At 43.0% G+C, this 25,167-nt stretch overlaps 1 protein-coding gene across 4 annotated transcripts in view; it reads left to right on the top strand.

Annotated features, from left to right (window-relative positions):
- Positions 1-25,167, top strand: part of LRIG1 (leucine rich repeats and immunoglobulin like domains 1) — a 128,118-nt gene that overhangs the window by 39,576 nt on the left and 63,375 nt on the right. For all 4 annotated transcript variants that reach the window (XM_048859495.2, XM_048859492.2, XM_075130225.1 and 1 more), the window contains exons 2-3: positions 13,678-13,749; positions 19,471-19,545. In XM_048859495.2, the coding sequence (XP_048715452.2) occupies positions 13,678-13,749; positions 19,471-19,545 (147 nt within the window). The remainder of the gene's footprint in view (positions 1-13,677; positions 13,750-19,470; positions 19,546-25,167) is intronic.

Below are 25,167 nucleotides of genomic sequence, written 5' to 3'. Positions count from 1 at the left end.
ACAGCTACCAATTTGGGGTTAGAAATCCATTAAGTTGCCTGGTGCTTTATTGGTGGTATAAAACTGCTTGGAATGAAAGTACATTACCATCGGACATTGATTACTCAAAAGAAGAGAGGGGGTGTGCCTACATAAATCACATACCTTTACTGAAGGTTGCCAGCTTACAATTTTTTTTAGCATAAAATGTGCATGTTTCGCCCGTAAAATACTGTTATTGAAAAATTTTAAAAAAGTACTATTTTAAAACCAAACATGGAGAGCTGTCTGCTGTAGATTTCATACATCTAAGGCAGTGGTTCCCAAACTTTTGAGGATCATGGCTCCGGGGCAGGGGGGAATGCGGACGGGGTAAGAGGGCTGATAGTGGGACTGCGGCCAGGGGCCAAGGCTGGGGGTGGGGCCAGGAGCAGTGATGCGCCAAGGCTGGGGCTGGGGCTGGGAGCCAGGGATGTAGCTGGGGGCGGGTCCGGAGCAGAGCAGGGGACAGGGACCCGGATGTTCCTCCATGTGCCACAGTTTGGGGACCTCTGATCTAGAGGGTTAGATCCAGACTTTGTGCCCTGCAATGCTCTTGACTTGTGATTTATGCTATGTATATTAGTCCTTCACCTTCATTGCGTAATAATATAGATACAGTCTTTCTCAAGTCAGCCAGCAAGATCTTCAGATTCGTCGAAAATCTTTCTGACAGGCTGTGCAGTGGAGCGGAAAGTCCAGCTGTCTAGCTTGATTTTAAGACGGATAGTCTTAAGATGCATGCTAATGTTGAGGGGTAACTAAAACGTATGTTGCTGGGTATAAGCCGATCCTTCCTGGAGTCAGGAATGGATTTGTCCTCCACCGAGAGAGTTGTACAATGAGCCAGGCACTTTTTGAGACCTGTATTATTTCCCCGCTCTGGGCACCTTTTTCAGGAACACCAGGATGAGCTTGAGGGTCTGATCAAGCAAATTTCTACATCAGGAGATGTTTGCAAAGATAGCTGTTTTGTCTAATCTCTTACAACCAGACGCTGTAGTGGAGCCAATGAGATGGTGGTGCAACTAAAATTAAAACTAATTCACATTGAGATGGGTGTCTGACAGTCTTAGCTGTGTGTTGGAAGTGTGCATGAGAGAAAGCATCAATTTGCTGAATCAGTTGGCATGCCCGGTCTTGGTTGGCGCTGAAAGCGAACAATGGCTGGCTCTGGGACATGGTGACCCATTATGTTTTATTCCCGTCAGTTTTAGGAGGATAGGAAGCGATGTAAAACTAGTCTGCTATGTTAAGAAAGCAAGTGGCAAGCGCCGGAGAGGCACAGCAAACTAGCTGCACTTGTATTCTGAAGTTGCAGTAGAAATATATGCCCACTGTTTTTATAAGATTGTTTTTTGCCTGACTAGTTTTAACCAGCGCATAAATATTCCTTTGTGCTCTTTCCAAGTCACATGTGTTTTTTGGGGGCAGATTAACTATTAATAGGAACAGAGAGAGAATGAAAAGATGAGTAAACACCTTCTTAACGAGTTCTTTGCCCTCTGCAAAGAATTAATGATTGATTGGACTGGCTTTCACAGAACCGGGCAGAGCCTTTCAGACTTGGTGGCTGGAAAAGGGATTGGCTAACGCACAGTCATGTCCCACAGGCGCTCACTGAGTAGTAACCTCAGCTCTGCTTGGCAGAAGTGAGTACAAGAGTAATATTGCTCAGGAGTAATCGATGCTCTAGTAGATTGTAGATTTAGTTACAACGTTAATGGCTCTTGGGGTGAGAGGTCCAGTTTAGAATGGAGAACAGTGTCTTTAAACTAGGTGTTGAATGCCTTGTCCTCACTTGAATTTAATCAGTGACTATTCATGCCCCATGGTATTAGTTTGCAGTCTAGATACTGCTTGTAGGACAGCCCTCCCAAAGTGAAAGGGGCATATTTTCGCAGCTCCTGTTGATAAATAAAGAATACCTCACATCTCAGGTTGGTGCAGTCTCCTTCCAAAGGAGCCCATGAGACGTAAAACGGTGCTTATTATGACCAACTTCCCCCCGTCTTTATTGAAGGTGGGATCAGAAAAGCAGATGGAGAATTTGTCATTTACTTGATTGGTTTAATGTTGCAAACTTGCTCTTAGTTTTTTTGTTTTTGGCCAACTTAAAAGCACCTGGAGTGGGCCGTGAATGTTATAAACCCTTTCCGCAGCTTCCTACGTGCTGGGAGACTGTAGATGCTCCAGCGGTGGCACTTGTTAACTACACCCTGGAAGTTGGACCCCGTGACCCATTTATTAGATGCATGTTTCTGACAAATAAACGGAGGTGTGGAATGCGGGGAAAACTTTAGTTAAACATTCTGAAGCTACCAGAAATGCTTGGGCTTTATTGACATTATGAAAGCATTTGAATCCCTGGGAAGTGCAGGACACATCATTTTCTAGCAGTAGGCTTATTTTAAAATATGGCTGTTGGATGTTAGTGAAGGGCTGCAGACCTGAGATGTTATCTGAAACCACAGAACAGTGAACAGGGAGTTCTGAACTCTCCCCATCTGCACTCGACCAATAATCCTGCAGCTGGATTTTGGAAAGGTTGTGATACAAGCTTTGGGTTCTCTGCAGTTGAACTTATCATTATTGATTCCTCCAACCCCCTGCACATCCAAAAAACCAAAAGGTTTAAGATCGTTTATCAATGAGCAGCCATGGAGTTGCACAATTTTACAGATGAAAATATTTGCTTTGCTGGAGTGCAGAGTTTTAACTTGTAGTTCAGTAAATCATATTTAATGTTGATTTATCAGTGCCGCTTCTGTATTAAATATTGGTTAATGGAGGTTTAGCAATTATGCTAAAAGACAGACAAGTACAGTATATTACATTGTTCTTAATCCTCAATAAATTGAGTTAGTATGTTAAATACACAGTGGGGATCCTTAACTGAAAATGTTGCTAGAAAAGTCTTCCTTCACCTTGATCCATGTAAGAAGCATGCCAGTGGAACTAGGACTAATTTATGTAATATAATTAAAAAAAACCAAGACACCAAACTGCACATTTTGCCTTCAAGAGGTAGAATATTCTTACAGAAATCTCTCTGGGGAGGAAAAAAAAATCTCTTGTCTGATCACCATGACAAGTTTGTGTATATATGGCAAGCAAGTTTTGGTTTTAGGACATGCCTTGTTTTGGTAATTAAAATGCCACTTAGTGTCACAAAACAACAAATACAGAGCATTCCATATAGGCACAGAGGGTAGATAAAAGATGGTTTCAACTTCATTTGTGGATTAAAAAAATGCTCCTCCTCCCATTTTCGTTTCCCATCTCCCAGCTAGTCATGCATGGCAAAACCAGCAGCCTCTAAGGGTACAGCTAAATATAAATGATTTTATTTAAGTGTTCTCCCCTTCTTAAATTAGTTTTGCTCTGGGTGCAGTTCTTGCCAGTGGTGGTTCAGTGTATTCTTAGAGAGCGATAGACTCTCTATTTCCTTTACGCAGTGCAGATTAAGAGAACCAGCAATTTTTCACTTTATTTGCTACAAGTAAGCAATTGTCTGGTGTCACCAGGGTAATATTTCCCCCGTGCTGTTCAAAGCTGCCTTGGACTACACTGTCATTTGTGGAATGGAGCGTGCATTCCTAATAGGATGTCTTATAGCTGCAGTAACTGCAGAGGCTGCTGTTATTTTGTTAGAAATGGAGAAAGCTTTGCTGAATACATTGTCACGCCTCCTTCGCTCTCTGCAGTGTTTCTCTTCACTTGTGCTATAGGCCCAGATCCCTGCTGGACTAAAATACAGGGAAAGGCCACTCATATCACCAGAAGGTAAATTTCCTAAGTTTCAGCAGAGCACTGTAATCTAATGGTTATAGAAGGGGAACCAGGTGGCCAGACTTCTGTTCCTGGCTCTGCCACTGACCTGCTTGTCAAATCGCTTAACGTCTCTATACCTCAGGGTTTGTCTATACTTGAAACACTACAGCGACTCTGCTGTAGCACTGTAGTGTGGACGCTGCCTGTTCCCCCCCGTTAGTGTAGGTACGCCACCTCTCCAAGTGGTGGTCGCCAGGTCAGTGGAAGAATTCAGTGCTGTCTACTCTGGGGGTTAGGTTAGTTTAACTGCACCACTCGGGGGTGGGTTTTTCACACTCCTAAGTGATGTAGCTGAGTTGACCTAACCTTTTAATGTAGACCAGGCATCAGTTTTCTCATTTGGAGCTTGATTCTACTCCCATTCGAAATGAATGACACAACTCCCATTGCTGTCAATGGAATAAGATCGAGCCTTTGTGGAATAAGAATATATTCATCTCTCTCATTGGAAAGTTGAAATTCAGGGTATGTCTACACTCACTGCAGCTGTAGCAGAGACACTTACTACCGTGATGGAAAGAGTTTTCCTGTTGCTGTAGCAAATCCATCTCTCTGAGAGGCAGTAGTTAGGTCAGTGGAAGAATTCTTCTGCCCACCTAGCAGGGTTATGCTGGGGCTTAGGTCAGCTTAATTATATCACATAGGATGTGAATTTTTTCACGGCCCTGAGCAATGTTAATTAAGCCAACCTAATTCTGTAGTGTAGATGTTTGTAAACCTCGGAGATCCTCAGAAACTTTGCACATAGATTGAAACTTATTTTTATGTTAATGCTAATTCTTTTAAAAAGAAATTTCCTTAAAATGCTTGGGGAATCACTTAATGGGACACTTCTAAAAATAATATCCGTGAAAACAATCCATACTAGTTTGCTTAAGACTGTTGAAACTGAAGGAATTTCGAGATCTTGGGTTCTATACAAATGTGTTTTTACAAACTCTAACAGGGCCTAAAATAACCGGATGCTGTCCTTTTAAAGAAACAAAGTGACATCTAAGAACTTGGTTTTCTTAGGTTTAGAAGCACCAACTGTAGTTTGATATTATTTAGCAAAAGGGTTTTTTGTCTTTGTAAGTCACTGAACATTTTATTTTCCCCTTCTCTCTGGGAGAATTGATAGCTTTTAGATTCTTTAAAATTTCCAGCCTGCCTCAAGCATTGTGCAAGTTGATCACACAGTTCTGGTGATTGCTTACTGGATTTGCATGCACCAATGTCTTTGCATGCCAAATATGTGCTGTCCTTCTCTTGTGGGTGAAAACAGTTGCACATGCAAAGTGGCAGGGGAAAAACTCAGCCCAAGACTTGTCCCCTAAAGTTGCTTAAATAAGCTGAAGATATTTCATAATTTCTTAAATTGTGAATATCAACTGTGTGTTGAGTTATATTGTAGTACAGTACATTGGATTCCAGCTGTGTTTTTTTAATTAGAATTTGAAGATTTTTATTAATAACGGAATATAACTGCAACAGGTATTGCTTCTTTGGTAATCATTCTACATTAATTTCCGTTAATCAGTATTATTGTTAGTCATTGCTTAGAAAGATTCACAGTGCACTTGTTTGGTAGCTGGATGGCTTCTTATGGTTTGTCTTCACTGAAAGGTTAACTCATGATTATAACTCAAGCATTGCCCTTAAGTTGACTCACAAAAACCTTCATTCAGGTGTGGTGCATTTAAGTCTAGTTGGTGCATTTAAGCTGCTGTTAAGTCGAGTTGGCCGGCATGAGGGGAGGTATAGGCTAACGCTCAAGTGAACACAACTTGTCAGCTGCTATATTGAATGCTCTGAGTTGTGGATGCAGGTTAATGCCACTCAGATGCTGCTGGACTTCCAATGTCTTCCCACAATTCCCCAGCTGTTGCCACTCCTCCATCTCTAGGTACAGCTGGCGTGCTCTTAGCAAAGCATATTGTGCTTGTCATGGCAACAAGCTACTGCTGACCTACTTGTCCCCGCTTCACCTGCTCTGTATCAGCCTCTTTTTTTTCCGAAATGAGGGTCACATGGATTGTGCTAATGTCAGCGTTTGGCACAGACCAATTTGAATGGAGTGTTGCCAGGCTAACCCCACTTCCAGCCACGTACCCAGAAAGGGCAGGCAAACTTTGACTGGAAACTCTCTGGGGCAGGGACTATCTTTTTCTGTGTTTCTACAGTGCCCATCACAGTGGGGTCTTGATGTATGGCCAGGGCTCCTAGGCTCTACCTTCATACAGTAATTAATAATTCCCTCATAATACACTGCAAAATAATTCATGGAGTGGCTCAATTTACTGCAGTGCTAAGAACCAGAGGAAGGATGGCAGCTCGAGTGCTGTTTTGCATGGTGACTGTTCTTACTCGAGGAAGGCTAACATGAAGGAAATAACTTGAGTGCAGACCAGTTAACTCTGCTGCATAGATAAACCCTTAGTATTTTTCCTTCCTGAATAGAGTTTAAAGACTATTATGTAACAAGCCTGATTTTTAGAACAGTGACTTTTCAGAGCTGACCTGGCTTACAAAATGCTTAGATGTGGATCAAAATACATCAAGATGACATGCTTTGTATAGTAATGCTTATTTATATGAACACAGGAGAATATAGACCCTTGGAAGTGATACGATTCATCTACACAGTGTATTTTATTTTAATGAATGGGTCTGGGACTTGACTTGACAGAGGCCATTTGGAAGATTGAAAAACTTAGTTACCATTGAAAAGTCAATAAAGAAAAACTGCTATATATATACACATGACTGTGGAAATTACAACTTTTGAAGGAGCTTGACTTATTTTATCCCTGGAAATGAGATGCATAAGGTTGTAATGTAATGATTATTTTAAAAGTTTAGAAGATAGGAATTTCCAGAATGGGTTGGACCAGTGGTCCATATGTTCCAATATCCTTGTTCTGACAGTACAAGACACTTAATCTCTGCTGCAGAAAGCAGTTAAGGAATAACCTGCCCAGTGGGAAAAAGTTCTTCCTAACCCTCATTTTGTGGAGGATGGCTTGTGTGGCTCCCCTGAGTTACCACTATCTCTAGACACAGATTGGTAAATCTGGTTCAGTTGCAAATCGTCCCATGAAGTGCTGCTGTCAGGATCTGCATGAGTTACAACAGCCTCTAGGCTGCTCTAATTTATGGCAGGGGAGCAAACTGGGTGCTTGGCTTGCCTGGGTTGGGGGGGGCACAAAAGTGGTCTAAAGCTAAATTTGAAAAACCCTCCACCCCGCAGTACACCTCCAAGATATTCTTAGGCCATATCAGCTGTTGACATTTTTTGGGGGCTGGAAAAAGTATTGTTACCTCTCATTATCCCTGCTAGATGGGTAGTAAGTTGAACTTTGAATTTCTCCAGTGAAGGAGATTCCACAGCCTTCTCTGGAATTTGTGAACTGGTTTAAATTCAAGCAGGCTCTGTTCTACAGTTGCTTGTCTTCAGAAACAGGAACATATTTCCCCTCCCCCCCCCCCCATATCCCTCCCCCAAGTAAATCTGCTTCTTTTCCAACCAAGTGTGTGCTGTGCGGTAAAGCATCTGCAAACATTTGGGAATGGGCGGGTGTCTGTTCAATATACTGTGGACTAGGCAGCTATCTTTCAACAGATTAGCAAGAGGAATTTCTATTGCAGGGCTCAATTGTTCAAGGCTCTCCGCTCCTTTTGTGCGTGAACAGTGAAAAGTTGTGTTATGACAACGGTTGACAAAATGTTTAATGAAAGCCGCAGCTGGCAGTAACAAGAGTTCCCAGACATTCTCCCTTCCTCTCCTGCCTGTCACTGCAAGGTGCAGATATAGTTTGGACACAGTGTTCTTCACTGACAGATAAATGGCTTTGACTTACGGATCTGAAACTCACCGCACTGAGCAAAATTCTGCTGCCTCTGTGGATTGCACAGGCTGGAAATCATTTGTGTGTTTATTCATTTGTCTGGCAAACAAGCCAATAATTTTTGTTTTGAAAGGAAGGGTTGTTTTTTGCTTTTTGCTTTTTGCTTTTGTTTTGGTTTGTACATGTAAGCAGCGTGAACAAAGCACACTATGAATGCGGCTGCATTAGCTCCTTGATTGCCCCTTGGGATGTGTGGAAAGAGAATTTTATATAGCATTCTCCGGCTGAGAAAAGTAATGCAGCTCCTTGGCATTTGGTCTCCCTTTAAAGGAGGCGTTCATTGGTAAAACTGACTTTGGATGTGCAGCATTATGGCACCTAAAGAGCATGGGGGGAGGTTGAGAATCAGGATGTGCACCTGATTATTTAGCCAGGATTCCTCGCCCCAACTCAAATATACACTGCCATCTTCTTAATCATGTTTACAAAGTTCAGTGGCCCGCAGTGCCATTTTACAGTCCCATATAAAGGCAAACACTACTGGATGGTTCAAAGACGACAATGGACAAATACACATAGAAGGGCCCCTCCTGCATCAATTGAACATAGTCTCAATTCTTGATCATGCCTACTTTAGTGACAGGTATGGACAAAGTTTACATACCAGCACATCGCTGGATTAGCCGATCAAAGGAAGAAATGAAGAATTTGTAATAGTTAAATCTAAAGCATAACATGGTTGCAGAGTACTGCACAACGTATAAAGCCAAACTAGCTTTAAAAAAAAAAAACAAAACAAAAAAACCCCAAAAACTCAGGTTGATAAGAATCCTCTTTCGATTCCAACAGGAGACTGTCATCCACAAGCTGAATTGTAGTAGCAACCCACTGGCTAATCACACTGGCTGAACTCATTCTCCAGACAATATTCTGGAGTTTGTGGTCACCGGGTTCTGGCTTCTTGGGGATACATGAAATGATGTAACTGAAGATGATATTCACATAAGGCTACTTTGTTGCAGCTTCAGAGCTCACAGGTAACTTGGCTAGTACTTCAGGGGCATGCTGGGTGCAGATTATTTTGTAGTAAGCAATTTTAAAACATATGGCAGAAGTATTTGCCCAACCCAAGAGCCATTTAGTTATTGCATGGTTCAGGCACGGCATTAGACAAAGGAATTCCTCATGAAAAACAAACGAACGGCTTGCTCGCTCTCAGCTGTGGTATATTAGAAACTTGATCATTTATACTAATTGGAGAACCGTTTCTCTGGCACGTCTTTCCAGTGTTTCTGATCCTGGCACCCCTATGCCACTCATCTTCTCCTGCTGCTCTGTGTGAAGTTGATTTGGAGAGGATCAAAGCCAATGGTGAATTAACAAACAGTAGCCATGGCTTTTTGTATTTTTTTTTTTACATTTAAACTAGTCTTTAGACTGCACAGAACATTCTCTTCCTTGTCCTTTATTTGCATTCCAGTAGCACCTAGAAGCTTCCTACCAAGATTGGAGCCTCATTGCGCTAGGCACTGTACGAAATGAGACAGTCCCTACCTCAATTTTATTTACAAGACAAGCAAAGGGTGGCAGAGGGAACAGAAGCAGGGAGGAGAAACGGCTTGGTTACACAGCAGGACAGAGCCAAGAACAGAACCCAGGTGTCCTGACTCCTAATGTAGTACCCCTACCTACTGAATCATACTACGTTTCTTTAGCATTTGCATGTTCTGACCGAAGTGCCATAGACTCTGTATCAAGGAGCTGAATTCTGGAATAAACCCCCCTTGGGCTATTGGAGCTGCAGACTAGAAAGTCTCTGGCATCTTAACGTAAATTAAAACAGTGATGATCTTGCTGAAATACAGCTTATGAAAATGACTAGTACAATTGGAACAGGAGCTCCTGTGCTATTCGGTTTGATATATTCCATTTATTTTACGCTGACCCCATATTTTCAATGTTTGATGGGCTGCAGATTTCTGTATTGATAATGCAGGACTGCACCGAATAGATGAGGTCAGCAGGAAGCGTGAGGTTTGGGTAGGTGCGGTAGGGTGAGTTGAGACTTAAGCACCTAGGCAGGCATGCAAAGGTGGGATAATCGGACATTATGATTAACTGAATGTTTCTGCCACTGTCCAGCAGTGAAATAGTTAACGAAGTTGACATATAAATTGTCCTGTAGATTTCAAAATTTGTCAGCCTAAAGTAATGAACAGGGATGGTTCACATGTATTGTTTCAGGATGTCTGGAGACTCAAGAAGATAGCACTGCATTGATTTACACTTGGTTCCTGTTTTTCAGATTGTATTTCATACCCCGTGAAAACCAAACAAACAAACTCCCTCCCCCCTCCCCAACAAATTTAGATATTGGTGCCAAATTCTGGAGCGAGGGGTGGAGTCGGTAAATTCCATGGTTCTGGTTGGAATAGGCAAAATACTATCATGACACACGAAGAGCCAGATACTTGTGTGATGGCTCTGAGAGTCTTCAGATCTCTGGAACCATATCAACAATATAAAAAATTACCTTTAGTCACCGTAACCAGTGAGCAAGAGAAGCTTTAACCTGCTGAGATCTTTGCTTTCATGTCATCATGCTTAAGTGTTTGAAGCACTGATCGAGACAGCAGAAGCTCCTTCCCTTCCCAGGTGTGCAGCGTATCTGAGTTTTTAAAGGCCAGTATACCCACAGGGGGGAGATATTTTGCATTCACGACTAAAGACTAAAATGTTGTGATCACATAGTTCAGAATTATCCTTCAACCATTGTTCGGAAAACAAAGTGTGTCACATAGTGAAGATGATGTTTCAGCTAAACAAGAAAGCCCCCGCCTTTCCCATGTGATATTCGTCTGTAATGTTTTCTGCTTCTTTCCTTACCTGTAACATGGAGACGATACTTTCTTGTGTCAGAGGGGTGGTTTGATGTTTGCAGAGAGCTTTGAAATCCTGGCATAGAAGGTCCATTATAAATGGAAAGTATTATAACATTAATTTTTATGATTTGGTTTCTTTGCGGAATGTGATTTTTGTAATACACAGCACACCACACCAGCATAATGGTTATAGCATGAAACTATGCTAGCTAGCTGCATTCATGAATTGAGAAGCTGCTTAGCTGCAAAAACAAGTTGATCAGAATTAAGAGGATGGCAGGCTTTGTCCCTGATTCTGTATGCTGCTTGGGTAGGGGCGCAGGGGTCTGCTCGCATGGAGCAGCTTTCAGGATTGAGCCTTAGTGCATGTGTTGACTGCAAAATTAGCCCAGCCTGTTACTCGGGTGTTGCCCCTAGCCCACCCATCCACACACATCCCTCCCACCTGAGCTTAGTGGTGCTTTCAGTCTGGGCTATCTGGCCCACAGGGGTATGACTCAGAGCCCAAGTTCTACTTTCAGATGGGCTGGTGACTCACCTGTTGGAATGAGGATGCAGGCTAAATAACGCCAGTGCTGATAATCTTCCAGTGCCTTCCCACCCGTCCCCTGCTCCTCCTTCCGTATGCCCCAAAGGCCAGACACGTTCTCTCGCAACTCACTGGGAAGGAATCATAGAGCAGCTCAGCTTACTGCAAAGCAAAGAACCATGCAGTATGTCCCCAGAAGCCCTAGCACCGCCAGTGAAGACATGGTAATTCGACTGTGGCTTGGCAGGGTGGATGCTGACCCCTGGTCTAGGCTAAGCCGGGCATGCAGACCTTGATGCTGATTATGCAGGCTATCTCTGCAGTGAAGACACACCCTTAGAAACAAATGCTTTACCACGAGTCTGTTTCAACCCTTGGATTCTGAAGAATTGATGATAAAGCTCCATAGACCTTTTTTATCTGTATCAGTCTCTAGCTCTGCAATGTCAGATCTTCATCTGCACAAGGTCCTGATGCTGGCCACAGAGGAAGGATGATCCAGTAGTTAGGGCACTAGCCCATGGCCAACCTGGGTTTAATTCCTTGCTCTGCCACAGACTTTCTGTGTGACTGTGGGCATATCACTTAGCCTCTCTGTGCCACAGTTCTCCATCTGTACATTGGGGCTAATGGCATGTCCCTACCTCCAAGGGGGTTGTAAGGATAATATATTGGATTGTGAAGTGCTCCGATAATACAGTAATGGGGGCCATATAAATATCTAAGGTAGAAAGATATATTTTCATTTATACCAAGCCCTTTATTCTGTCAGGACAGGGTAAAGAGGTCCTTAGTGTACATTGCAATCCACCTCAAGAAGGTTTTCGCTTCGACTATGTTTCTGCTAACCCAGTGGTAGCACCAATAGGAATGTTTCCCCAAAATTCCCTACTGTAGAACATGCCTCAGACAGCTTTCTTTTTCTGTTCCAGGCCTGTAGGATGTTCTCTGTTGTACACTCCTTTTTGGTTTGTACTCAGGGCGCAGACAAGCTCAAACCTGATTTTGCCTTGTGGTTTAAAAAAAAAAAAAATGTAATATAATCTCTGGACAAATTGCACTTTAATTGTAGTTGTGCTATGAATATGGACTTGGCTTTCAAATGTTACTCTTGGTTTAAACTGTAGTTTGACTTTTATTTAGATAAACGTCATTGAGTTCATTGTGAAATGGATATCTGCGCTAGGCTAGTATTGATTTAAAGGTCTCCTGAGTGTTTTAAAAGACAGTAGGCGCGTAAAGGACAGCATATTTTGTTAAAATAGATGCTTATATGATATTTCAGACCTAGATTCTAGTGTAGCTATTAAGGATCTACACTGTGCTGTCAGTAGGCATTGTCCTCTTTCACAGCACGTATTTGCAGAAGGTTACATGTTTCATGCTAGCCAAAGAAGACTTTCGAAGTAGTGCAACTTTTCCACGTGTGAGGGAAAAATTACACCGTTTCCAGCGAGCAATTGAGCATTCTGAGCAGCTGAATTTTGGGGGGTTTATCTAAACCTAAGCCATCAACCTTTTGGGTCAGATTCAGAGGTGGCATATGGACAGTACAAACTCCAGATCAGTGAGAGGATGTGACCTCCGTGCAGAGGAGGCAAAAGGCCTGGGTTGTAGCAGGAATAATAGCCTAAAGCAGGCTGTCAAAATGATGTAAAACTAAAGCAGGCCACTCATATTTATCTTACATCTGCGTACACTTGCTTTTTTCCCCGCTATAACCCCAGCTATCTGCCTCTTCCTTTTGTATGTTTTTACCAACACCACCTGCATCCCATTAATGAGCCCCCATTTGAGTCTCACACATTGCTAGTTGATTAGGTTTTAATCAGCATTTACTCTATCAGTAACTCCTCCTTACCTGAATTCAGGCAGGTTTTACCTGTAATGTGGGGTTTGCTGATCATGCAGATGTGGGATGAAAAATCTGAATGGAACTTGGGGAGTTGAGGGTTTTGCAAAGCTTAGTTCTTTAGAACTGGTGCTGTGTATTTGTTTTCTCACACAATGTTGTTCATTAATTATCCTAGTCTGCCCAAGGGTTATTCACTGCAGTGGCGGTGAGTGTTTGCGCAACCACATTCCCAATAATTTGGCACAATTGTGGATGAAATACATGCAACACCATATAGTGAGTTCCAGGCCAAAGTCTATGGTAAAAAGGAACCATTCAGACGTATTGATGGATGTAGCCTTGTTAGAAAATGTAGAGTACGTACTGAGAAGGAGATTCGCTGATATAATTCACAGGGAAATAACCTGTTTATCTGTGATCAGTAGCTTGGTTATGAATAACCAGAAAGAAAACAGTAAACTTAAATGTATCCTGTTAAGACAAATTAACTGCATATATTAATATGAATGGGGGAAAACCTAGGGAATACCTGTATATGTTCTGCTAGGAGAAACAAAGTATTCGGCTTGTTTACTCAGCAGAAAGTTTCTCTTCCCCCTCCACCCGATTTCTTAAGTGCTCTTGTAAAATAGCAGATCATCTCACAATGCAATCTGGAATAATTAAGATGACCCGGTTTTGCTGAGCACAGTGACTGTAGTTTGCTGATCCCACTGTCTCTTATTTTAATAGAAACCTGAGCTACAACAAGTTGACGGAGATCGATCCTTCTGCCTTTGCCGAGCTGCCGAACCTACGGGAAGTGTAAGTATTTTTCCCAAGGCTTTTAATTGCATTTTTGCCAGGATGGCTCACGGAGGTTTCCCAAGACACCCCTTAGTTGACTTGGATCAGCAGATCGGACATGGTGTATTTTTCATACTGTACCTGTGTGCTACCTTTTTTTGTAAATCAGTCAATTAGTAGAACACAACATCTCAATTAAACTGGCATGCAGCTATTGGAAATCATTGGTGTTTGCCTCACTGTCTGCTTCATGCATGGCTCTGTGGGAGTAGCTCAGTTAACGCACCTGAGCGCACACACGACTCTTTGCTGAAAGACTATCCCTGCAGCAAGGCAGAACAGACTGAGCTGTGACATCTGATGCCAGCCTAACCCAAATCTCCCAGGAAACAAAGGTGTAGTGTAATGGACAAGAAAGCACTTAACTCTGTCTCTTCCTGCCACTGGAGTTTGTATTGCTTTTGGAACCAGTACAAATTTTGTTTGCAGTCTGCTTTGAGAACCTAAATGATGGGTTTTGTTTCATGTTTTTTGGGGGGGCTGGAGAAGGACAGAGTACTAGTAAAAGAGATCCCCTCATCACAGATGATATTAGAAGGAATTTCAACCCTGGACTTGCAAGGCTCTCATAACTCTGATCTCTGTAAACATTCACTGGTTAATGCCCACGCTGCTGCTCTGATTGTCGGATGTTAATAGCACTTCCATGAGCCCTGACTTGAGGTAGTGAAAAATGAAAGTGACTCAGTGTCTTCAGTGGTGGGTTGAGGTAATGGTCTTTCATTAGAATGTTAAATTACTGGCATGCTTGAGGTTTGGTTTCTGTTGGAAAAGCTTCTGATGCCCCCGGGAAGCTGAGGAAACATTTCCTTTTAGAAATGCCACTGTAGGTATTGTGTGTTTCTTCTGGTCCTTCATCCCTTTTCATTAAGCATTGGCTCTTGTGCCCAATCCTGACTTCCTCAGGTGGGCAAAACAATTTACATCAGCTGGAGTCTTGTCTGACTGATGCCTGCAGGATTGGACCCTACAGATGAACCTGCTACTTCTCCTCCTGCCTAATCTTCTGTGGCCCTCCTGATTACAGAACAGTCAGTTGGTTATTAAGTAACAGGTTCATGATCTTAGATGCAGCAAGAGGAGCTGGAGTGCTCTGAGACAAGCATGATTATTTATAAGAGCAACAATGAGTAAAAGGGAGAGATATAGACCAGCAGAAATGGTTTCTGTATAATGCATCTTCCAAGTTCATTAAACTCCGGAAAGCCTTAAATTGCTCAGGGTGTAGAGAATAGAACCACAGAGCCAGTCCCACTAGTCTTGTGTCACTGAATGTTACCCTAACGCGACGGTGGTTTTATACGTGAAAGTACCTGAAGGCCTATGACCTCAGGGGCTAGCTGGGCGTGTGAAGATTGGAAGCTTGGTACCTCAAGTCTTATTGCTTATATTGTACCCAGTGAGGATGGGGCTCCATTGCACTAGGCGTTGTACCAATACAGAGTAAGGGCTTGTCTACACTACCCAATCCGGCAGGTATAGATGCGATAAATCGACTGCTGAGCACTCTCCCGTTGATTCCGGTACTCCACCAGAACGAAAAGCATAAGCGGAGTCTATGGGAGAGCATCAGCTGTCAACTTACCGCAGTGAAGACACCATGGTAAGTAGATCTAAGTATGTCAACTTCAGCTACGCTATTCACGTAGCTGAAGTTGCATATCTTAGATTGACCCCGTGCGGTAGTGTAGACAAGCTCTAAGAGATTCTCTGCTCTGAAGAGTTTACCACCCAGAAGGGGGAAAGGGATACAGCGCACAAGCAAAGTAAAGGAAGACCCTTCTCAAGCCTCAGCCCATCAATAACTGGTGTCTCAGTGAATCAAGACGAGAATTGTGATCTGGGAGCATTACCTCTGATTGAGCCACTTTACTGGGATAGACATAAAGGGGTGTTGCCAAATTAAAAATCACACTGAAGTGAGAGAACTGTTGTTACATATTGTTGTTACAAGCCAGTCAGTGCTACAACAGGAGGGCGACAATTGAAACACATTGGAGGAAAATGGGCTAGAGTCTCAATTACATTAAAGCTCCTTTACACCCCTGTGGCAATTTAAAGGGATCCTACAATGGATGTAAATGGGAATTAAGCCCAAATTATGTAAAGTATGTTCATGTGTGTGCCTGTGCACACACAATGTAAATTTTATTTCCAGTTTATTTTGTGTATTTGACTGCACTTTGCAGCTAGTCACTGTAGAATTGGTCAGTTACTTTTCCCGTTTTGTGTTTTGCCAGCTTTGCTCACCGCCACAGGGGAGAGAGACTTTTTTTTTTTTTTTTTTTAGGTAGAGAAAAACTTATTGTAAAACCACACAGTTTGAAAGGGGGAACTCAGGAGGCAGGTGAAGTACCTGAAAACGTCCTCAAAAACAACAAGGAGTCCGGTGGCACCTTAAAGACTAACAGATTTATTTGGGCATAAGCTTTCGTGGGTGTAAAAACCACTTCTTCAGATGCATGGAGTGAAAATTACAGATGCAGGCATTATATAATGACACATGAAGAGAAGGGAGTTACCTCACAAGTGGAGAACCAGTGTTGACAGGGCCAATTCAATCAGTGTGGATGTAGTCCACTCCCAATAATAGATGAGGAAAGCTTCCTGTAACTCTTTTTAAGTGACCAGATTTCTAGTTGGGTTTGTCCTTTACAATACACACAAACACACCAAACCGAACTCACCAGTGTGATTTTTATAGTGGCATGGTGACGACTGTATTGCCTTCCCACCCCCTGGTACTTTTGAAGATTTTAGGAGAATGTTAACATCTCTTTTGTTTAATGGTCAAACAAGGTGGACCCCGCTTACAGTGCATTTTGAAACAGGTAACCTCCATTGGGGGCAGGGCGGGGGGGGATGTTTATAGGCAATGACTTCACTATGCATTGGTTTGGTTATGCCACAGACTTCCTATGTGACTCTGTGTGAGTTCTTGCTCTGTGCCTCAGTTCTCCACCTGTAAAATGGGGATAATAATCTTTCCTCCTCCTCCTTCTCATATTAATATGCTATTGGCATTACCTGGAAGCCCATGTGAAATAAAATACCTTGCATAGTATGTGAGAAGCCAAAAGAAAGTTCTGTGGTAGATTCACTGTGGAATTCCCTGCCCACACACACACAAATTGTACAAAACCAGGATTAATTTAAATTGCCCTTATCTCTTTCGTCCTCCCATCTTGCACAAAGGATGGCACTGGTCCACTTCTCTTCTACACCTTCTGCTCATTACAAGTTGCTTTGCTCCTTGTGGCTGGCTTCTTATATTTGAGTTCAGGTCATGCGTAGTTTTGAAGCAGCTGCAAGAAAGATTTCTCCCTTCATTCCTTTGGAGGGGGATCTACCTTTTGCCTAGTAGTGTGTGTGGGGGAGTCAGGTATTTGTGTTGCATTATTATTAATTTTCAGGAGGCATCGTAAGGACCTCTCTGCGGGCTTTCGAATCAGAAAGGATTTTTTGCTAAGTGCAGCCGTGCATTGACCTCTTAAATTCACATTATAGCAGAGTCCTTCAGTCTATCCAGAGGAATAGTTTTATGAGGGGCAGGGTGGGATTGTATAAACAGGAGTCTAGAAAGATGGTAACGAGAGACCCTGTGAAATTCTGCATCATGGAGGGGGCTCCAGGACCCCAGGGGATGTTAGTCTTGCAATGAGTGCTGCCCCTTGCTCTGTCTTGGCAGTGGCAAGGCTGTAATTGCTTCAGCATGGTCAGGGGGAAGCAAACAAGATGGCCAAGAAATTAGGTAATTTTCAAGCAGCCAGACAAGCGGCTGTTATAGTAATTAATTGACTAATTCACTGTACAAACAAGGGCTCTTTAAACTGAGGAAGAGCTGGTCACATGACACAGATCTGCTTTCACTCGGAGAAATGCTTCAAATATTAGGCTGTGGAAGAGACATTTCTGTATCCGATTGCTCAGTAGTGCAGTAGTAGCCAAACCTCCTCCTCAATTGTTGTTGGCTCTGCAGAACAGTAGCTGATGAGTAATGTTCTTCAGAAAGATTGCAGGTACCCCGATCAGAGCAAATGTTCGCTAGACATGTGACAGATGTGTAAATAGAGTTAGTGACCCATTTTGAATTATTTAAAGTTATTGTATTTAACTTTTTTTTTTTTAACTGATGGGATTACGGCAACAAAATGGTGGCTTGTGGGCCTTTTTTGAACTACTTGCATGACACTTTTAACATACCATCATGGGTTTTTCTAGGTGTGTCTCTGCAGAGTGGCCTTGTGGACAGAGCACTGACCTAGGTTTCAGGTGACCTGACTTCTATTCCCAGCTCTGGAACTGACTTTCTGGGAGACCTTAGGCATGTGACTTCCCCCTTCCTGCACCTTCAAGACCCCATCTGTGAAATTAGGATAATGATACTGACCGCCTTTGGAAAGCGTTGTGAGATCTATGGATGAAAAATGCTAGATAAGAGTTAATTGTGCTGTTCAGTTTCTAAAACAGTTGAGCCAAGCAGCCAGTATCTTGCTTCCTGCCTGAGAGTAAGAATCAAGGTGACATGTCGGAACTCAATGTTCGTAGCAGAGATGAAGCCTACAGGTGTGGTAGGAGAGCTGGCCTGGGAGCCAGGAGATCTAGGATTAATTCCTGGCTCTGCCATGGACTACCGATGTGACCATGAACACATTACTACTCACTGCTAGGACAGCTTGTAGGACTTTGGCCTGTCTGTCTGTCTGTTCCTCCTCTTGGATGGAGCTTCTCCCATTTATCCTTGAGGCGGCTCTGGTGCTTACACCTGGTCCACACACAGTTTTTATGAATTTAACCAAACTAATTTTTTTTGTTAAAGTGGTACAGCCGCTGCTGTGGTCACAGTCCTGCTGGCAGAAAAGTGTCTTATACTATAGTTTATTCCCTAAATGTATCGGAATGAGTTATACCAGTATAATCACCAATATAACTGCACCCAAACTAGAGAGCTATATGTAGACTAGTTTTGAACCAGTATAGTTAAAATGGTATAAAAATTGTGTGTAGACGAGCTCTTTGGGGCAGGGGCTTCTCCTACTATGCGTGTGTAGCATGGCTAGCACAGTGGGGCACGGATCACAGCTGAGGCCTATGGGTGCTTGTGCCAGACGAATAAATGCTGCTGATGGTCCTGAGGTTCCGTTCCCAGCTGTGCCACAGACTCCATCTCTCCGTGCCTCTGGTTTCCCGTCGGAAAATGCGGCTCACTGTACCTAACGCACCCTTGGTGTCACGAGGTTTAATTTCACCTGTGGCGTGCTTGTGCTCCGCCTCTCATGAAAGATGCGATAGGTGTGCATATAATTATCCTCCCTCAAGCTTAGCTCCCACTAGCTTCCATGGAAGCTGAGCTCGAGTGGGGGCCGTGCCATTAAGTGTCGACAGGTTGGTATGGTGTTCCACGAATGCTTTTCAGTGTGGCGGCAGCTCTTGAGTGTGTAACGGGGGGTTTAACCGGACATGCTTTTCGTAGTGACTTTGAGATAGGAACGGCAGATTCAGCAGACACCTGAATGTGGAAACATTTGCCAAATGATCAGACTTGTAGGCGAGTTGCGCTCTCGATGACAGGTAATTAGCTGGGCGTTCATACAAAACACCTAACTCAAGCCAGATCAAGCTAGTACATACTTCATCCTGAGCTGCTTGTTTAAACAATTTAATTTCTGTTTGTTCCAGACGACTGAATAACAATGAGCTGACAGCAATTCCGTCCCTGAGATCTCCTTCTTCCCACATCGTCTCCCTCTATCTGTAAGTCATTGCTCCAGCATGCCTGATCTTTTTGCTTTCAACAGTCGGTTGTCATTTACAGGGTGGCATAAAGTGTTACTGACGGAACGCAAGTTCCGGTGCCGCCAGCTTTTGGGCTTTTATGTGAGCCTCCTGATACGTGGTGGTTTTACTAAAGCCCAAACTCCTGGAGTCAGGAGAACCTCAGCTCTTATTAAAGCAAATCTCTAGCCTGAGTGATCGCAGAGAAATGCTGGAAGATGTGACCTGAGTGCACCCTAAAGGCTAAAATCCAGAAGGCAAATAAAAAGAAACCAAAATTAATTAATTAATTAAAGAAATCTCAAGTGTTTAAGCCACTCATGATTTTGGGAGGCCTGACTTTTGACCATGGGGATAGCGGTAATACTGCAAGTCAGAGGGCTGTGCAGAGAACTTCCAATTCAGAGGCAGGGAAGCATTTCAGGAGTGGTAAACATCATGCAGGATAGTCACAGTCGGTAGTGAGACCGATTTTCAAATAAGGTGGAGCTTTCAGCCCCTGAGTCGCTGGAGAGAGAAGAGTGATGAGTAGGAGCATTCAGAGCAGCTGCCTTTTAATGAGCATTATGTAACTAAACTGGACTCTCATCTTCAGTTAGCAAACATTGGTATGAAAGTCTGAAATGTAACTTCTCAGGCATGGAGGTATTTCTCTCTCCCTCTAGTGATGGCTGGGATTACACATCTTAAAGGCTGTATAAAGGGAAACTTAGCCCACTGCTCAAAACCTGCTTCCTGCATTCTGAGTCAACTCTAAAATTTGCCCAGGGAGCGATCCAACCAGCTAAATCAGCAATGAACCAGCAGCATCCTTTATCAGTGCATTGTGGCTGGCCAGTAGGAACACCTTTGTGTCTTAGGCTTTAACCTTGTGTTTGCCTCACCTGTGTTTACTTTTAAAAAACGAAACAGAATCAGCAGGCAGCACGGAGGGGACTTGGCTTAAAAATGCTGTTAATCATATTGCTGCTTGAGTCCGTAGCTCTGAGTTGTGTGCTGGCAGTGAGCCCTGTGTTCTGAAGGCAAAGCACACCTGCTGACTGCCCCGTCTCTCTTTTTAAGTTAACTCTTTCCAAGGTCAAGAAGGAGCTGTGACGCTTGGCTGAGCACGGACTAGAGAGATGGTATTTTAGAAGGATTGTGTAGCTCTAACACACCCCTACTTTGTGTAAATGAAGCATGGGGTAGCTTGGGTTAGCATTGGTGTAACATTCAAAGGCCAAATGAAAATCTCGGAACGCTAGAATTAGTGAATTAGTTCTCAGAAATATTATTTTATGGAGTCATCCAAAATAGGCAGCTGCCCTTTATCATCTCAACAGAGCCTATGGAGATGCCTCCAATTTACCAGAGGGCTTGATGGCCCAGTTCTGCTCAGCAGCACCAGTGTAAATCTAGACTAATACATTTCATGTGAAGTGGAGCTGCTCTGGATTTCAGTGGCTGTGACTGAGCAGAATTTGACACTGAGACTCTGAGCTTTGGTTGCTATTTCAGAATGTTTCCCTTCCTCCATCCTGACACCTACAGAGGAATTGCTAGACTGGAACCCTCTTAGAGTAGTGAGCCATTCTGTCTCTGAGGGTCTGTCTACACTGCAATTAAAAACACATGGCTGGCCTGTGTCAGCTGATCCAGGCTAAGGTGCTGTTTAATTGCAATGTAAATGTTGGGCTCATGCTGGAGCCCGGGCTCTGGGACCCCATGAGCGATAGCCTGAGCCTGAACTTCTACATGGCAATTAAATCGTGGCTTAGCCTGAGCACCTAAGTCAGCTGTCACAGGCCAGCCCTGAGTGTTTAATTGGAGTGTAGACAAACCCTGATAAGAGATCACCCCTGTCTGCTGATTGGGGCAGGGAGGAGGGAGGGCGGAGTGAGGGCAGCTGACTTCAGCATTGATACTGAGCATGCTCAGTCTGTGTGAGGTTGCTTCAGTACAAGCCAAGCAACAAATCTGGGGGGGCACATGACCCCGCATTCCCCCCGCCCATGCGTCGCCTCTGCCTTCATGCTTCATTAAAAGATCCGGTAATCCCTCTAATCATAGGACTAGATCAAGGGGCCTCGAGAGGTCATCTAGTTCAGTCCCCTGCACTCATGGCAGGACAATTATGGAATACCGATAGCAGAAGTTTATTCCTAACCCTGTCCGTTGGGGGGTTGGTGTATGCCCATAGACATGAAGGTTTATCCTCACCCTCCCTTTTTTTTTTTTTTTTTTTTTTAACGTGGATGTTCTCATTATCCATATAGATAGCTAATGCTTTAATCTTTGAAAGTTTTTGGCCTCATTGATATCTTGTGGCCATAAATTCCACAGGTTAATTCTGTGTTGCTTAAAAATAATTTCTTCCCATCAGTTGCCTTTCAATCAGTTTCATTGACTGTTCTTTGCTGTTGTATTAGGAGAGTGTAAATACAAGCACCAGATTTTATCTTCTCTGTACAATTCATTATTTTCTATTCCTGTATCATGTTCACTTTTTTTTTTTTAAAAAAAGGCGGAGAGTGGGACTCTTTATATTTTAATCTCTGTTCTCATGAAATTCTTTCTAGGCCTCTAATTCTTTATATTGGTCATCTGCGGATCTCTTCTGTTTATTGGACCAGAACTGAACAGAGGGTTTCAGGTGGGGATGGGAGATAACATTATAATGCCATTATAACAAGCTATCAATGTTATTTCCTATCCTGTCTAAAATATCTGCTCTAGGAATTACTTTGGGGAAGTTCTGTGGCCTGCGTAATACAGGAGGTCAGTCTAAGTGATCACAGTGGTTCTTTCTGGCCTTGGAATCTATGAATCTGTGATTCTGTGAGTTCTGTAAACGCCCTAAGATTTGGGCTTTCTTTTTGCCTGTGCTGTATATGTAACAGATATTTTCACCGAGTTGCCCACCTTGACTCTTACAGTTAATGTAGAACCCAGCAATGAGCATGAGCAGTAGCTTTCATTGTGCATGACCTTGCATTTGTAAACACTGATGTGCGTCTCTTCCCCTTCACATTAGCTGCTCTTCTGCCTTTTCCACTAGTGTCGGTACCACTAGGTGATTTTCCCTCCAGGGCCTAAGCAACTGTGAATGCTTTGAAGCAACCTTGCTCTGCTGACAAAAATTACATTTATATTACTTAAAGCAAGTGCAGAATAAAGTGAAACAAGTTGGCTCTGTTCCTGCCCTTCCATTAGGCTGTGTAAAAATATGTAAAGCAGAAGAACTTCCTCCCAGTCTCAATTCAGTTTGAGGAACTTAGCTTGAAATTGGCAGCCACATCTCTCTTTTTTGGCATGAGGTGAGTTTAGTTTTTATTTGAGATATGGTTCCTTTGAAATGTGGATACTAAGATCTAGTATTTGGGTTTAGTGCACTTTTGCACATCCTAGGTAGGGGCAAAGCACTCTTCTGTTACCACCAGTCCTGGATCTATAGAGAGACCTTCAGCAAAATGGGTCAGCAATCACTTCTGGTTACTGGAAAAACGAGAAGGGTGCTGGCTTATACCTCAGCAGTTGTGGGTTGAAAGTTTTGCATATAAATTGCCAGCTTTCCTCAGCTGCCAAACATAAATTACTCCCAATAGTTGGAGTTACGCTGCCTCTCTGCAATAAGGATCTTATTGTTTAGTCCGCTTAGGAGAATCCTGCAGGCAAGTACATTTCATTTTAAGTTTTTATCACAGGCAATAAATGATCTAAAACTATGTTTAAAATGACCTGTGTTGATTGACATTACTAACCGATTGATTAACCATTAGAATAGATTACCAAGGGAAGAGAGACATTCTCCATCACTTGAAATCTTTAAATGAAAGATATGCTGAAGTTCAACCACAAGTTATTGGACTTCATGGAGGAATTACTGGGTTACTGGCTGGTGTTCTGTAGGAAGTCAGACTAGATGATCGTAGTGGTCTCTTCTAGCCTTAAAATTGTAAATCTATAACTGGGAATGTTGCACAGGTCAAACCCAGAGTGAAAATTCAGAATTAAGGTGACAGGTTTCAGAGGAACAGCCGTGTTAGTCTGTATTCGCAAAAAGAAAAGGAGTACTTGTGGCACCTTAGAGACTAACCAATTTATTTGAGCATGAGCTTTCGTGAGCTACAGCTCACTTCATCGGATGCATACCGTGGAATCTGCAGCGGACTTTATATACACACAGAGATCATAAAACAATACCTCCTCCCACCCCACTGTCCTGCTGGTAATAGCTTATCTAAAGTGATCATCAAGTTGGGCCATTTCCAGCACAAATCCAGGTTTTCTCACCCTCCACCCCCCCACACACAAACTCATTCTCCTGCAGGTAATAGCCCATCCAAAGTGACAACTCTCTACACAATGTGCATGATAATCAAGGTGGGCCATTTCCTGCACAAATCCAGATTCTCTCAGCCCCCTCCAAAAAACACACACACAAATTCACTATCCTGCTGGTAATAGCTCATCCAAAGTGACCACTCTCCCTACAATGTGCATGATAATCAAGGTGGGCCATTTCCAGCATAAATCCAGGTTTTCTCACCCCCTCCACCCCCATACACACACAAACTCACTCTTCTGCTGGTAATAGCTCATCCAGAGTGACCACTCTCCCTACAATGTGCATGGTAATCAAGGTGGGCCATGTCCAGCACAAACCTGGATTTGTGCTGGAAATGGCCCAACTTGATGATCACTTTAGATAAGCTATTACCAGCAGGACAGTGGGGTGGGAGGAGGTATTGTTTTATGATCTCTGTGTGTATATAAAGTCTGCTGCAGTTTCCACGGTATGCATCTGATGAAGTGAGCTGTAGCTCACGAAAGCTCATGCTCAAATAAATTGGTTAGTCTCTAAGGTGCCACAAGTACTCCTTTTCTTTTTGAGAATTAAGGTGGTCATTTTGTCCTGTAAGAGAGAAACTGGATTACGCCTCAGTGTGTTGCACAGCAGCATATTCCTTCTTTTAAAGAAAAATAAATATATTCCTGTTTTTTTAAATGTTTACAAATGTTTGAAGTGTGTTTACCTCAGAAACCTCTCAAGTAGATTGTGCATTGCATCAGTCTAAGTATTTTCCGGAAGCACATGAATGTAATATAAGAGCAATACTGTCATTCTAACAACCCTTTTGAATGGATCAAGCAGCTAATCTGTGCCTCTCTCCCTGCCTGAATTGGGGGGGAGGGAGGAGGGGCGGGGACAGGAGAATATAACTACCCTTAACACTGCAACATTGCTAAGAAACTCAGAACTAAAGCAGTGGGTAAAACTGCCCATGGCCAAGAATTTATAAAAGTGACTAATGATTTTGGGTGTCTCCCAGATTTTGGTGCCCAACCCGAGATACTTTTAAAGGGGCCTGATTTCCAGAGGGCGGGTTCAGCACTTTCTGAAAATCACATTCCTCACGTGTCTCCGGTTGAGCACCTGGAATCACTTGTCACCTCTGACAGTCTTGGCCTATGTACTTTGTGGCAGAACTTGAAATCATTAGAATGAACTTTGTATGTGTCTATCCCATCAGTATGTTTTCTCGAAGGACCTCATCCCAAATCTTTTATAGTTTACACAGGCTTGTTAAGTTTATCTGGTTGGTTTCTCACTTGATACAG

This window comes from Caretta caretta, chromosome 7 (genome assembly GCF_965140235.1).
Source record: "Caretta caretta isolate rCarCar2 chromosome 7, rCarCar1.hap1, whole genome shotgun sequence".
NCBI classification, from domain to species: domain Eukaryota; kingdom Metazoa; phylum Chordata; order Testudines; family Cheloniidae; genus Caretta; species Caretta caretta.
This window is presented reverse-complemented; position numbering and strand designations above follow the sequence as displayed.